Here is a 14,741-nt window from a genome sequence, read left to right as displayed (position 1 = left end):
TGGTAAAACCTGACTCAAGTCCTTAATTGGTTTGGAATTTTTCTGAAAACAGATGCAAGAACGATACCTAACACAAGGGGGCGCGCCTGGTAACAATAATCACTCTTCCAAACAACAGAAATGTCTTATGTGACTACTTGAATTCACATCAGTGGGTCCATATCTCGCTGCAGTTCAGTTCTGCGTTTTGGATTTTTCTGAGGAGCACTTCTGCCTCTGCTGGTGTTTCGAGCATTTTTTATTGGATACAAACCTTCGGAAGTCACCAGAAGAGTTGCCGGAAATAAGACACGCCTCAGTTACCGCCTCTCGAGTCCCAGACGTGGTGAAACTTTTCTCGTAGTCGACTTTCACATGAGATACACAAAGAACACACGTGAGGCCACTTTTAACGCGCTCCTTCACGTGATGGTTAAGAAAAGTCACTATCGGGGCCACCTGTTGTAAAGTTATATATCCCTGCCCCGTTCGACGAGCTTGAGCCCTCGCTGGTCATGTGGCGGTCCGTCTTCCACCAAAGCTATGGACCATCAGCGCTCGAAAAATCATCTGCCTCGTCTTTTCCTTGTCTACTCATCTCTTGCTCCTCGTTTCTTCGGGTTACGTGGGTGAAATGGATATATTTAAAAGGCAAATATCGATAGTGAATGCGCGTCTGGACCGGAGCCAATGGATCTTCATCATACATGGGAGACGAGAAAAGCTGCCCCTAATGGTGATGTCGAAAAGTGCAAAAAGACGCCCTCTGGTGTTCAAACGTGGACTTGCCATCGCTTCGTTTTACACTGTGCCTTTTCACTTGTCAATTTCTACAATGATTTAAAACAAATAAAAATAAGACCACGTGCAAAACTTTTGTCCAAATACTTAGTTTATTTAACACATTAAATGTTACAATACAAACATTTGCCCAAAATATGAAATAGAATAAAAAGAGAAGAGTTCTGAATAAGGCCATTACAGAAGAGCCGTGTACACGTGACGTTGAGCACATTTGGCTTTGAATCCAGAAGTCCAGGTTTATAAAAGGAATACACAAAAGTTTTCAAATCGTTCAAAGGCAGCGAGTAAACGGCTGAGCGTTGGACACCAGCCTTGACATCAATAGGTTATCGACAAGGCAAAAAAAATAAATCACAGTGTTTGTACCGCGGAGTCTGAGGAGCCCGTATCGAGGACCGCCGGCGTAGACAGTGCCTCAACATAGACCACTTACCTTTGGCCGACGGTCACGGGAGAGCCGCTTTGGACACATTTCCTTCCATTTCAGTGCTCGCGTGACAGAAGATGAGGCCTGGTGAAGGTAAATGTGCGCGGCTAGCAACTGGAGCAAGCATGAGGCGTGCGCTCTACCCGTTCTGTTTGGGTCTTTGTCGTCTGCTCGGAGATGCCAACGCTTTGCCGGAAAATGTGAATCACAACTAACCATTTCAGTAACATTTTTAAATATTAATCAACCAAATAGAAGGATGGAAATTGACTGAAGGCTTCTGGATAGAGATTATGTTTGATTAGCAATGAAGGTTTGGATTGAATAATAATCATTTTAGTCTTTTTAGTCCAGATTGAAGACGAAACTATATACATCAGGCAGAAATTTGTACTTTGACGTCAATTCCTACCAATAGAGGCCAGTATTTAGTTTTTAACGCTTTATTTGAACACTTCGAAAAAACAATGTAGACTTTATTGCTCTAGAATCCGGTTTGAAACACATTTACAGTATTTTTCGCACTATAAAGCGGACTTAATAGCGTTAAAATTGTCTCAAAAACGACACTGCACCTTACATATGGATTCATTCTGGTTGTGCTCTCCGATTGAAGCAATTTTGTGTGGTACACGTTTTGTTTCGCTTAATGCGCCTTATAGTGCGGAAAATACGGTACTTGTGCGAACTCAGTTTACAATTAGTCATCAAAAATTACAACTATGAATATTTTTTTAAAGTCTAAAAGTCACTATTTGTCGGCATGCTGCTAAAATTCAGAGCTGAAACTCGACGCTGAGGGAACACACGCAAAACAAAAATGTGCTTTTATTTAAGGTCGCACTTTGAGACGCTTGACTGACAGTTTCAACACTTTTGTTACTTTATCAAAAATCTGTTCTTGCATCCGATCAAGCTCCAGAGCGTTCTAAATGTGTCAAATGTCCTCTTGTCCTTTTCTTTTTCTAGAATCTTGTTCAAATAAGTTTTGATATCTGCGTTTGTATCATTTTATAACTGGACGTTGCTCCGGCCCTACACTGCGTGCAATTAAACACAGCCATTTTCAATTTACTACATTTCAAATCGCTAAAAACACTTTCGTAAATCGCCTCCTCGATGAGCCGACGCGTAACCTGGCCCAGTGGCGCCACCTCATGGACCATGCACCTTATGGATAGTACAGGTTACCGCCGCACTACGCACCCTTCCAGACCGAGCAATGACATCTCCATGGAGACGAGCAGCCGGTTGACCGTCTTCCCCCCCCCGTCAGAAAAGTGACACAGTGCACCTTTAAGGGAGGCAAAGAGGGGGAAAGAGACGGGCGTGTCCAGGTACAACGGAGGTTTGACGCCAATGAGGGGTTTGTAAAAAGGATGAATTTGGATGCAAAAAAATGGAAAAAAAACTAAATTGAAGGGCTGCTATGTATGGTAAATATTAAACCCAATTGGCCATACTAACGCTAAACATCATGCTAATGCTACGTGTTGTTGGGAACGTGTCGCGAGCACGTGCACAAGCTCCAGATGATAACATTTTGTTGGGAAAGATTGTGTTTTTCTTGGGACAAATCCAGTCACACACACACACACAGTCGCACACGCAGTCGCACACACAGTCGCACACACTCGATCACACACACAGACAGAGCGTTAGCAACACGTCGTCACACCGGAGTCCGTCTCCAACACTAGGCAGACCCCTCCCCCGTCTGTGAGAGACATCGACGTTTGCGATGTGGGAAGAACCAGACGTCAAAAAAAAGAATTGTGTCGTATTGTGCGGTGTCCCTTCAAAATAAAGTCGGGGGTGGGAGGTGGAGTCTGTCGAGGCGGACGCTTGAGGCCACTAGTCGGGGGGCGGAGCGTTGAATTGCGTTGGGACAGTCTTCGCTTGAGAAGAGAACTTGAGGTGTGTAAAAAACAAACAGGGCGGAGGGAAAAATTGCTTGGGATTAAAACTCCTCTTGCTCTTCCGCTTCCTGCTCGTCGGCTCCTGGTATGACGAAGCCCTCCTGGGGTCAAACGAGACGTATTAAAAACAGGAACGTTTGTGGTAGAATGAGCCATTTGATAGGCTAGTTTTAGCTGAGTGATTAGAATACGATCAAACACTTGCACTACTCGCATTTAATCAATATCTAAAGATGATCTAACAGACAATGAGTCACGGGTGTTAAAGTCATAAATACATCTCTTCACTAAGGTCAATAAAAATCGATCCAAGTTTGTTTTTAATACACAAAACAAGCCAATCAACTAAAAAATACAATTAACGACAAGTTAGATACATATTTCTCTCACTTTAGGGGCGGGACAAGCCGAGAATCACAGATCAGAACAGGAAAAAGAGATTTTGATATAGAACTACAATATATATTTAGAACTTCAACATCTGTAATGTGTAAATCAGATGAATGGGTTCTCTGTACAACATATTGAATGTTAAACTGCTGGGTCCCACGCGGTCAGCAGCTCTGGAACACTAGTGTGTATTCAGAAAGTAGACAAGACTTTGCAATGCAAATGCTGAAGGACACGCTCTGACCGCTCCCAGGTCGTTCTGGGCAGGAATTTAACAAGACACTGACAGTTAACAGTCTGTGACTTCACCCGAGTCCAAACAGGACAAAAGGAAGTCAAACAGTAGTTAAAGGCCAGATGAAAATGTAAATGACAGATTAAGAGTGCCACAGGTTTGTGTTCAGTTCATGTGGGATTATAAACTGGCGCTGGTTTATTAGCTCTGTGTGTTGACAGACTTTGATTATTTCATTCATCTCTAATGGTCATTGATCAGTTGGTCTCTTTAATAAGGAAGTCTAATTTTAGCCTAATTTGTGTGTTAAATTGCAGTTAAAAGTATATTGTTTGTGTTCAGAAGTGTAGTAGTGTTAGTGTAGTGCGTGAGATGTTATGGAACACTTCTAAAATGGTTAATGATGAATTATATCCAGGACAATACTTTATTTAATACAATAATATATCACCACCAGCAGGTGGCGCTGGGGGCCAAAAGATGCTGAAAAACGAGGCGACGGTGTTTATAATAAATGTATTTGACCCGGTGTCAGAGTGTTCAGAGTGTTGTTGTGTATTGCTTGTTTTTGAGGTTTTGAGAGCTAATTTCTTTTTAATAAAGACTAAAACTAATAAAATCCAAAATGTAACTACATTCAAGCTGGTACATTTAATAAGCGGCATAAGTGGAACTTACGTCTGTGGCGTAGAGGATGTCGATGATCTTCCTCAGTGTGGGGTCGTCCTCTCCTTGCTCCTGACACAGCAGCTCAATGTTCCTCAGCTTATTAAAGTAAAAGTCTCTCTCCTTCTCCATGTCTACGATGGTCGCCTGCAGTTCTTGAACCTACCAGCAAAAAGCACGCATTTTAATAACTTAAATTTAGATAACTTCCCCCAGATTAAAAGGACTCTATTGTTTGTATAAAGCCCTGCTTCACATTAGAAATGTACGGAAAAACACTTATTTATAAAGCACATTTACAACATCTACAAGCGTCATGCGCTGGGGCAGCTGAGGGACAAGTGGTTCCATTGGTCTCTGGGTTTACACTGTCCTGGACATCCAGGCGGAGCAGGTCAGCAGAGCACAAACTCTGGAGAAGCCATTCCATTTTAGGCCCAGTGGAGCATGTACTTCCTGCAGCAGCTGAGGAAACCCAAGCTGCCCGGGCAGATGGCATTCTACACAGCATGATGAGTCCATCCTCACCTCCATCAGCGTGTGGTCCAGGAGCCACAGACACATAAGGGGCTAAAGACCGAGCATGTGTTTGTGTCCAGCGTTTAAAGGTTTACAACGATTAGAACGGTCTGAAGGTCCATCCAGGAACAGTGCCCAGTGCGGGGCCTTTACAGAGTCTAAAGTCTGCGTCGTGTTGAGTTTCAGTAACTCTTCAGTCACAGTCTGCAGCGTCCTCCTGGAATCATCTGCTCCTTGGCCCAGGTAAACACATAACGCAAACGTAGGAGCGCAGCTTTGTGTAAAGAAGCAGCTTTGAGTCTGGGTTGTTTGTTTGCACATTGATTTGAAGTGTTTTTTCGGACAGGTGCATCAGTCCGTCTCATCCATGGCTATTCTACAACACACAAACTGCCCCTTGACGCTGAGGCAGTTACCACAAGGGAAACGCTTTCAAATGTGACAGCCCTAAGGGTCGGGTTACATATAGTGTAAAACATGTTTAAACCTGCTCCATTTAACTTTTGTTGCCTTCTTGTGATTTAACAGGCAGATACACTTGTACATGTTCTGCATAATGGAAGGACGAGTCCTGTTTTCTGAAGGTCAAACCAAGAAGAAACACGTGGAAAAAAGATAAGACCTAAAATTGAGCCCTGTGGAATTCCCCTGGTGAGGCTCTGTGCCTGAAGAGCGTCAGGGCCACGCCTTTACGTCCACCTCCTGCTTGTACTGACCTTGTTTTGAAGCATATCCCGATCGTCATCTCCTGCCATTGGCTTCCTTGAACCGGGGGACACCATTTTAGGGGCTACTTTGGCAACGGGCGGTCTCGGAGGACCTAAGACATAAAAGTGACATCAAAGCTCTGAGTGGTAAAAGCGCAGACTTGATAGTTAAAGGTGAAGGCCGTACCTTGACCCAGGGCCTTTTTGACGGGTTTGCTCTGTCCGATTGCGGGGGTCGTGGAGGAGACGGGCTCCTGGCCTTGGCGTGCTGCCACTGGGTCGTAGTCGACGCTATCGTAATTGGCATCGAAAAACTTCTTGAACCACTGCACGAACTCAAAGTTGTCCTGGAACTTGCCCTTCACCAGTTTGTCCACTGGGATGTTCTGAGAAAAGATGAACAGGGAATAACTGATCTGTGTGCGAGTGTAGTTTGTGTCTACAATGCACATTTAGCCTTTGAAGAGCTCCAAGTCTGGCCAGAATGATGCCTGTACTGACTGAATACTTGATGCTCATATAGATTATCAATAGATTAACTGTCACTAAGTGCTTAACCAACTGAAGCATCGTTTTCTACTTGTAATGATCACAAATGCACAACCAGATGGTACTCACGAGCCCTCACGAGCTGAAACTCTGAAATAATGGCTTTATCTCCAAGTCTGAGTTAACCTGACGCTGCAGTATTTATGGACTTAATCACACATGGTTTATTCAACAGAGTTCATGTTAATGAACAAAACAAACTGGATTATTTCATTTTTGCATCAGATGGAAAACTATCGATCTTTTACCTGCACAAGCTAATGTTAGCCGCTAAGGATAGTGTCTTGACCCAACTATGAATAAAAGGGCTTTATTCTAGAGTTGCGTTAAGATTATGGGGTGGATCGTCAATATTAACCAAAAATAATAAGTGACGATTTAGAAGCAAAATTTGTTCGATATATTATCTTATCTGGCTGTTTTTGTCAAGTTCAACTTTAATTGTTTTTTCAGGAAGTTCAATTTTGCAACGCCGCTCACAAACTTGAGGAATTGTAACATGCTAGACAATCGCAATGAAAGAAAATTAACGCTTTCACCGTTGTTTAGTCACAGCCTCAATAATCGTGAATAATCGTTAAATCCTGATGTTTTTTTTCCTCACAATAAACGCAACACTAACATTTGGTTATGGAGACCTTTCCTCATCACACGTTCACAGGTCCCTGGGCTGCGGCGTGCTTACCTTATCGACCCCGATCTTTTTAAAGGCAACTTGCAAAAGCTTAAAGTTCTGGATGAACTCGTGCTCCAGCTTGGCAGCGAACTTGACTTTCTTCAAAGGCAAAGAGTTGGGGAACAGCATGTCCATGAACTGGCAGTAGGCAGCACCTGGAAACGCACCACAAGTTAGCCTGGAAACGCACCACAAGTTAGCCTGAGTTAGCCTGGAAACGCACCACAAGTTCGCCTGAGTTAGCCTGGAAACGCACCACAAGTTAGCCTGAGTTAGCCTGGAAACGCACCACAAGTTAGCCTGAGTTAGCCTGGAAACGCACCACAAGTTAGCCTGAGTTAGCCTGGAAACGCACCACAAGTTAGCCTGAGTTAGCCTGGAAACGCACCACAAGTTAGCCTGAGTTAGCCTGGAAACACACCACAAGTTAGCCTGAGTTAGCCTGGAAACGCACCACAAGTTAGCCTGAGTTAGCCTGGAAACGCACCACAAGTTAGCCTGAGTTAGCCTGGAAACGCACCACAAGTTAGCCTGAGTTAGCCTGGAAACGCACCACAAGTTAGCCTGAGTTAGCCTGGAAACGCACCACAAGTTAGCCTGAGTTAGCCTGGAAACGCACCACAAGTTAGCCTAAGTTAGCCTGGAAACGCACCACAAGTTAGCCTAAGTTAGCCTGGAAACGCACCACAAGTTAGCCTAAGTTCGCCTGGAAACGCACCACAAGTTAGCAACGGTCTGAGCATTAAACACAACGACATATTATGGAAAAAGTTGGAAATGCAAAACAGAAAATGTTAGAGATCAGAGGAGTTTCAGGTCTGGTCAAGAGAAATCTAAGAACTTTTAAGATCCTTTTTAATGCAGTTTACTGCCAGGCAGAAAAACAAATTTGATAGTTTTCTTTGCTATACACAAATAATTTACATTTAAAAAGATGCCAATACTAATAATATAACCACTAAATTGATGAAAATATTAATTACAATCTTAAACCCCTTGATATAGTGATCCTTATATTATATTCCAATCATTTATTGCATTATTATCCATGGTTATATTATTAGTCTTAATGGGTTGTATTTTTAATCATAACACAAAATGTGAATACTTATTTGGACAACAAAAGAGAACATTACTACAACTAGAGGAAGGACTAGTTAAATGTAGAACGCTCGGTGAAACGTCAAACTGTGGTTTCTGGTACATGATTGTCCTGAATAAAGTTAGATTTAAATGTTTATTATGTGGTTGTTAGCAATGCCAAACATGAATACATGTGCTATTCTGTGATAAAAGTTAACAAAATACATCAAAAGTATATGCATCTTAAAGTGCCCCCTACAGGTTGGACGACTCATTGAACTAAAATGCAGTCAAGATAAATATATTTTGAAATTTGCTAAAAAATATAAAAATAATCACAGAATAGCAATTTTTTAGGTTTATGATTTCACTTCCCGTTTGTAATTGATGACATCATAATAGGAAATTACCCAGTAAACACTGAGCAAAAACTCATTTAATGTCATAATTTTTTATTTGACAAATAAAAATATGAGTGTGACTTTATTTTGTTGAATTAATGTTTAGAGTCAAAAAAGCTGTTTCTTTGTGTAAATTATATACATAAACTTATGTATTCATAAACTGGAATAAGTGTCCCTAGAGTGACGTCACTTCTTGTCATTTTAGAGAGATTTTTCAAACGTTCTCCACAAATACTCTGGATACAACTGGATTGGTATAAAACAGTAATGTATATGTACAACAAGAATAAATGCACCAAATAAAGATCAGAAAAATCATGAAAACCGGTCATGCGCATGTTAACTTCATTTTAGTTCAACGAGTGGTCCAACCCGTCTGAGGCCCTTTAATGGTCAGAACCCCTCACGCGCCAGATCCCTGTTCATATCCCGCCCTTGCTTTTGTGTGGATGACAATGGTTATGACAAAGACATTTCTCATGAAAGGAACGGACCACGGAATCCCTCGGTCAGTACTGTCCCTTCAGTATTACTCCGCCCTTTTTGAACTCTTCTTTGTTTTATGGCGGTTGGTATCCATAAATTGTTACATTATCTCCATCTACTGCAGTTGAACGTCTGCAAAGTATGTGTTTTACGCTCTACAGTAAAAAGAGACCGCGAGCGTAATAGTAGCTGAATGAAGTCTACCTGAGCACAGCTGTTCTATCTTGGTGAAGCTCATCTGCAGAGACTGGTTGATCCACACCAGCATGTCGTGGCGGCTCAGGTTGTCGCTGGTCACCGAAGTGGAGTACACGTTCACAGCCATTTTCGGTCACCTGCGCGGACACAAAGGGGAAGCCGTTTTGTTAAGTGTTCCGCTTTACCGTGGCCTTTGAACCAGCCCGTGAGCTCCTTGGCGTTTGGCGTTCTGCAACCTCAACGACCGGCAAGCTAACGAAGTCGGTGCGGTTGTGGTGAAGACTGTGCGTGTGCAGAAATGCAGAGTTTGGCAAAGGTTTATAGACTTTCAAAAAGTGAAGGAGATGTAACGATAAGCTACGACACCAGAGATAAGACAGATATTTGCACTTTTTATCTGTCGGAACAAGATTTTGACAGATCATAGAGAAGGACTTTAGACTTTTTAGATCTGATTTGGATATTATAAAGACTAACAATTACGTAGCTAAAATCCTGTCGCTAAATTTTTTGTAACCAATGTGTTGACAAAATGAAGAGATTCAAACCTAGACCAAGACAGTCAATTTTTCAGCTTGAAATGTCAAACATGCGCAATTTTCTTATACAATTTAATCAATTCATACAAACAAAAAAAGATATCCGACAAAAAGCTACAGTGCAAATTGGTCAAGTCCCATTTAGTCCACAGTTTATCAAATTTGTCCAAATCAAGTCTGAAAGTCAAGAACAGATATTAGACGAATGGAAATACGATGTCAGTCCAGTTTTCGGTCATTTGTGAAGGTTTTTGTCATCCATTTTCTATGTGATGGCCTTTTTTCCTGACGCAAAAGGTACGCTCCAAATATGTATCTATTTATTGTGTTCGTGGCAGGAGTTGAGGCCAAAATACATAGTTCTAAAATTGAATGGGAGGGCGATGTCAAAAACAGTCTGGAGCACATCGTTTATTTCAGTGCAATATTCCCAAGCAGGACAGTCCCAGAACATGTGATCGTGGTTTGCCTCCTGTTGCCACGGTTTCTCCAACAAGTCTGCATTTCCCTGTGAATAATGGGCACTTTCACACTGTTTTTCAAGCAAAATTCCCTACGAACATGTGATTTTGTGATCCGCCTCTGAGATGGACGCATATGTTCCCATTCTTTATCCGTCAAAACAAAGTCATCCTCTCTTTCCCGTTTATTATTTATATATTTGGTAGAGTAGTTGTCCAGATTAGCAATGCAGTTATAGAAAATGTATGTATTAGTCCCCCAATTTATTCATCAATTCTCATTTATAAGCAGTTAGAGGGTTATTGTGGTCATTGCTTAGTTTAATGTCTTTGTTATAGAACAGGAGAAGTTTCAAATTGACATCTTTATATGTAATTTTTCCCATTTCCCTGCAGTGTCCAACAAATAATTGCGGAATTTAGTTTGTTTTATCTGTAGAGATGTCACTATTATTAAAATGACAAAGTATCTTCAGAAGCCACAATGAAAGTACGGTAATATCGGTCGTTCTCTAAACATTTCTCAGCTCTGAGCAGCGAGAGCAGAACAAGCATCATGTGAGCAAAGAAGCCACGATAAGTCTCATATAAATAAAGTACTGCATCGCTGTGTACTCTGCTCGCTCGGGTCACGCCAGGTTCACCGGCTCGTTCGTGAACTTTACGGCGTCACTGGAACCAGACAAAAAGGTCCACAACATATGACTTAATAATATAAGAGGTCATAAGAGGTGAAACCAGGGCTTGTATGTCCAAATATGCGCAATTCTGGCTTATTTTATGCTCTGGTGACGAGTTTAAGACGTGAAACCGGGGCCTGTCTGTCCTTTTGGGATTTTTACAGCTGGAAACAACGTCAAGAATCGAGTGGTAGAATCAGCACATAAGAAGTGTCGTTGTTTCAGCTGCGTTTGGCAAACTGAACTAAGCTCCAAGTCCATTGCAGAGTCATTAGAAGTACTGACGGAACTGAATACAAACGTTTTGTCACCGTCGCTTGGAATCACAATCACAAAAAACGCCAACGATGCTAATCTACAAAAGAGATTCGAGAAAATGACTAGAAATTCAACTCATTTTCTTTCGTGAAAGCATCAACGCAGGCAGCGTCTAATGAAACGTTTTTTGTGTGCAAGTAAAGCAGACAGTCATTATTATTAAGTCATTATTTTATTCATCTTTATGGATCTGTGGAAATGTTGTGAGAAAAGTCATTGCTGGGTTTCAAATATTGGTTTTAATTGTGACAAAACTCGCTATAGGGCAACGATTTTTAACGGAGAGAACAGTTTGTACACACCAATTTAGGGTTGAATTTCCTACAGATATTTCTTTAGAAAATCAAAAACAATGACTTTTAATGGATGATGCCACACAAATGTATAGGTGGAGTTAATCGCAACATTCTGTAACTCCAATAGTTTCAAACCGAGCTGGAGATCAAGTGTGAATGTCAGAAGTCAGATTCGTTGACCTGGTTTTTGGTTCATATCGCTGTCGTTACTGAACCTGTCCACATGAAATAAAATACAAAACTGGCACAAAGTTCAGTGTCTTCTTTGTCAATATAATATAAAGAAAGGGATTTTTATCTTTTTCTTTCACAATAGCCTCAGAAAGTGGTCCCATTATTCAAACATCAAAGACTTGATTGTCGTCAGTTGAAAAGGACTTTAACCCAAAAGATAAATATGATACATTTGTGGAGCTGCATTTTTAAATAATAATGACACGGTTCAACATTTGTGGATTTATATTTCGGAGTTTTCGTTCAAAAACAGTTACAGTTACATAGAACGCAATCCTATTCTGGACTCTAAATGTGAACCCCAGCCTCACAGCTTTGAACATGCGCCGGGATTTTGTAAAAATAATAATTAAAAAAAAAGTCACACACAAAAAAATGTGATATTCAAAAAAACAATATATGTAATCTTGTTTTCAGAGATTAATGAACAAATACTTTAACATTATAATTCTAGGCTTCAAAATAAAAACGGTAGTTAAGAGGCTAAATAGTACATGTACTGTTTTTTTTTTTTACTACGGTACATCACTATGACAAAGTATTATGTAAAAAGAAATACTATTCAACATTATGAAGGGAAAGCAGAACATGAATATAAACCATAAATCAAACAGAAGAACAACAGGGGAAAAGCAAGTAAACACACGATTCTATTTAATAATGAAGTTGTTTACTCTGGGTTGTACCAGGATTACTGTTCGATGAGTCTTTAATTGTTCAGGGGCCAAACGAGCTGCGATGACGTCACACTTGCACGCCCCGTGGGGAAGCAGACTCTTGACCACGTATGACACAATCGCATTCTTGTTGAGGCGATAGACACGGTTTAGCAGAGCATTGTTTTTGTGGCGAGCTCAAAAAGACAGAAATACAAAAGCGGTATTAAACGGTAGTGTTTGGAGAAGCGAATTCAATTGAAATACGATCGTGCACACCATCGACGGATTCATTATGGATATTCAAATCGCTCAACAAACTCATTCGACAACAAGTATGATCCTTAACAAGCCTTTTTAAACACTAAGTCCTCAGAATCCAAACGCACATCTTCATGACAAGAAATAAGATACAGTTATGAATTTGCTGCGAAAAATTAGTAGTTACTAGCCAGTTAGTTTGAGTTTCTAATGTGACAGCCTCAAAAGTATAATTTGTGGTCAAGTATGTAAATTGTGTGTATACATTCAGTTTATTTTGATCTTACCAATTTCAAAAAAAAAATACTCATGCCTTATTTTTTTTATATTTTGCCATTATATTGTTGTTTTGTGTGGCTCTTATCACAGAAGTGCCTAGTTTGTGAATCTTCTTTGTATTCACTAATGGCAATAAACCTTTTTCTGATCTGTTGATAAAAACTATTGAGGGCTCAACTTTACTGCAAGTATTTGTCCAGTAAAACTTAAAATCAGGAATTAGCCTAAAAACTGCCCTATATTTATCATAAACTCTAAAATTAAATAAACTAATAATGTCAAATACAATGGTAAATTTGTCTAACCAGGCTGACATCACTTTCATTTCATATTTTGTGATATTCTGAGGCTCTAATCCAGGTTTCTCCATTAAAACCACCTCCATAAGAAGTTAAAGTGCTTTGTTTACACATTTTTAAACGGTATATCATGTGTATACGTCAATGCAAATACTAAAACAGCAAACCACAAGGCCCCACGTACGCGCCGCATATTCCAGTTCAAATGAGTCCTTTTAAGAGCTCATATTTAGTGTACATAAAGGCTCAAATCCCACATGGATCACTCCCGTAGCGCTCGTTGTAATCCGTTAGTCTCTCGGGGAATGCGGACTCTCCCCGCCCTGAACTCCGAACACTTCTCTCGAGCTAGCTCAGGTTAGCTCATTAGCTTCCGCGGCCTGAAAACTTTTAAAAACACGTCAAGTCGGACAGAGTGACGTTTAATCGGTTTGTATACTGCTGTCAGTCAAACGCACCGACTAAACACCTCGTTTTATTCACAATCGGCGCAGTTATCGACACACTCTTACTTCCAAGTGCGCTAAATGGAGCAGCTAGCTAACGGGACGGTGCTAGGCTAGCTAGCCGCCGCCGCACTGCCCCATGCCGGGTACAGAGCCAGGTTAGCGCAGTGAACTTACCCGGGGTTTGATGGATCGCGCGACTTGCGGTTTTGCCTCGGCGTCCTGTTTTATCGCGGCTTCAAGTGTTGTGCGAGAGGCCACGGAACGCTGTCGGTGCTTTTGACACTTCTGCTTTTTTTCGCGTCTTCTCTTGTTGGCACTCCACGATCAGTCACCGGCAGCGGAAGGAGCGGCGCGCTGACGTCATGCGTAACGAGGGCGCGTCGTGACGTAATGACGGCAGTGCCTTCGCTGCACGTTGTGTCAAAGATGATCCTGAAACAATGAAGTCATCTTTTTGGGAATTGCACTATTATAAAAAACACTTTTGGAAAGACTGTTTACAATTTATAATACTTCACATTGATTCCATCTTTAGATGAAGAGGAGGGAAGAGGAGGAGAGAAGAGGAGGAGAGAAGAGGGGAGGAGAGAAGAGGAGGAGAGGAGAGGAGAGAAGAGGGGAGGGGAGGAGGAGGAGAAATTATTGTATATTTTGTATTCTCCTGCTGTTCCTATTGGAATTGATTAAAAAAAACTATGATTTATGTAGTTAATGTAATTTCACAGAGAAAATATGTTCTGGTGGTTCCAAATAACAGACACTAAATCAGAACAAGTTTTATTGCCATCTTCAGTGAACAAAAATCACAGCAGACATTGTGTAAATGTTTTAGGTCGAGGAATCACAGAGTCCTTCGCGATTTGGTCAAATACATGATACAGACACAGTATGATGAAATCACCATTTTGTGATATTTATAATATCAATATGCACATGATATTCTGTGATGGATCAGTGTTTTTCAAAACAATTAATATGCTAAATGTTTGGCATAAGCAAACTTCCTTTCTCTAAACTAGCAACTAAATTGTACCGCTGTCACAATATAATGATCAAAAATGAACCAAAAATGACTCATGGTGATATATCAATACATATATCACTGTAAACAGTCATTCCAAAAGTGTTTTTTTTATAATAGTGCAATTATATCAATACATCAGATTACAATATTGATACAAATTCAGTTTTAGGATGTATCAATATTGTATAGCTCACTATTTATTC

The 14,741-nt window shown here is 40.8% G+C and overlaps 1 protein-coding gene across 1 annotated transcript; it reads right to left on the bottom strand.

The window, feature by feature from the left end:
- Window positions 1–883: 883 nt before the first annotated feature.
- Window positions 884–13,860, bottom strand: mapre1b (microtubule-associated protein, RP/EB family, member 1b). The gene is made up of 7 exons (XM_072448677.1): window positions 13,689–13,860; window positions 9,049–9,179; window positions 6,881–7,026; window positions 5,834–6,032; window positions 5,656–5,759; window positions 4,433–4,582; window positions 884–3,230 (listed from the first exon to the last, which is right to left on the bottom strand). Exons 2-7 carry the CDS (start codon window positions 9,167–9,169, stop codon window positions 3,171–3,173), a joined length of 780 nt encoding a protein of 259 aa, XP_072304778.1. The 5' UTR covers window positions 9,170–9,179; window positions 13,689–13,860; the 3' UTR covers window positions 884–3,170.
- Between the last annotated feature and the right edge of the window lie 881 nt (window positions 13,861–14,741).

This window comes from Eucyclogobius newberryi, unplaced genomic scaffold, assembly GCF_026437365.1.
Source record: "Eucyclogobius newberryi isolate DKJ021-1_F unplaced genomic scaffold, fEucNew1.0.hap1 SCAF_17, whole genome shotgun sequence".
Classification (NCBI taxonomy): domain Eukaryota; kingdom Metazoa; phylum Chordata; class Actinopteri; order Gobiiformes; family Gobiidae; genus Eucyclogobius; species Eucyclogobius newberryi.
Note: the sequence above shows the minus strand (reverse complement) of the source record. Positions and strands in the feature narration are given on the sequence as shown.

Bases quoted from the DNA above. Each gene is read 5' to 3' on its own strand.
- mapre1b (XM_072448677.1), bottom strand. From the start codon at position 9,169: ATGGCTGTGAACGTGTACTCCACTTCGGTGACCAGCGACAACCTGAGC. The intron at 7,027-9,048 runs GTAGACTTCATT...GTGCGTTTCCAG, and splicing joins GATAGAACAGCTGTGCTCAG to GTGCTGCCTACTGCCAGTTC. The intron at 4,583-5,655 runs GTCAGTACAAGC...TTTTGCTGGTAG, and splicing joins GGGATATGCTTCAAAACAAG to GTTCAAGAACTGCAGGCGAC.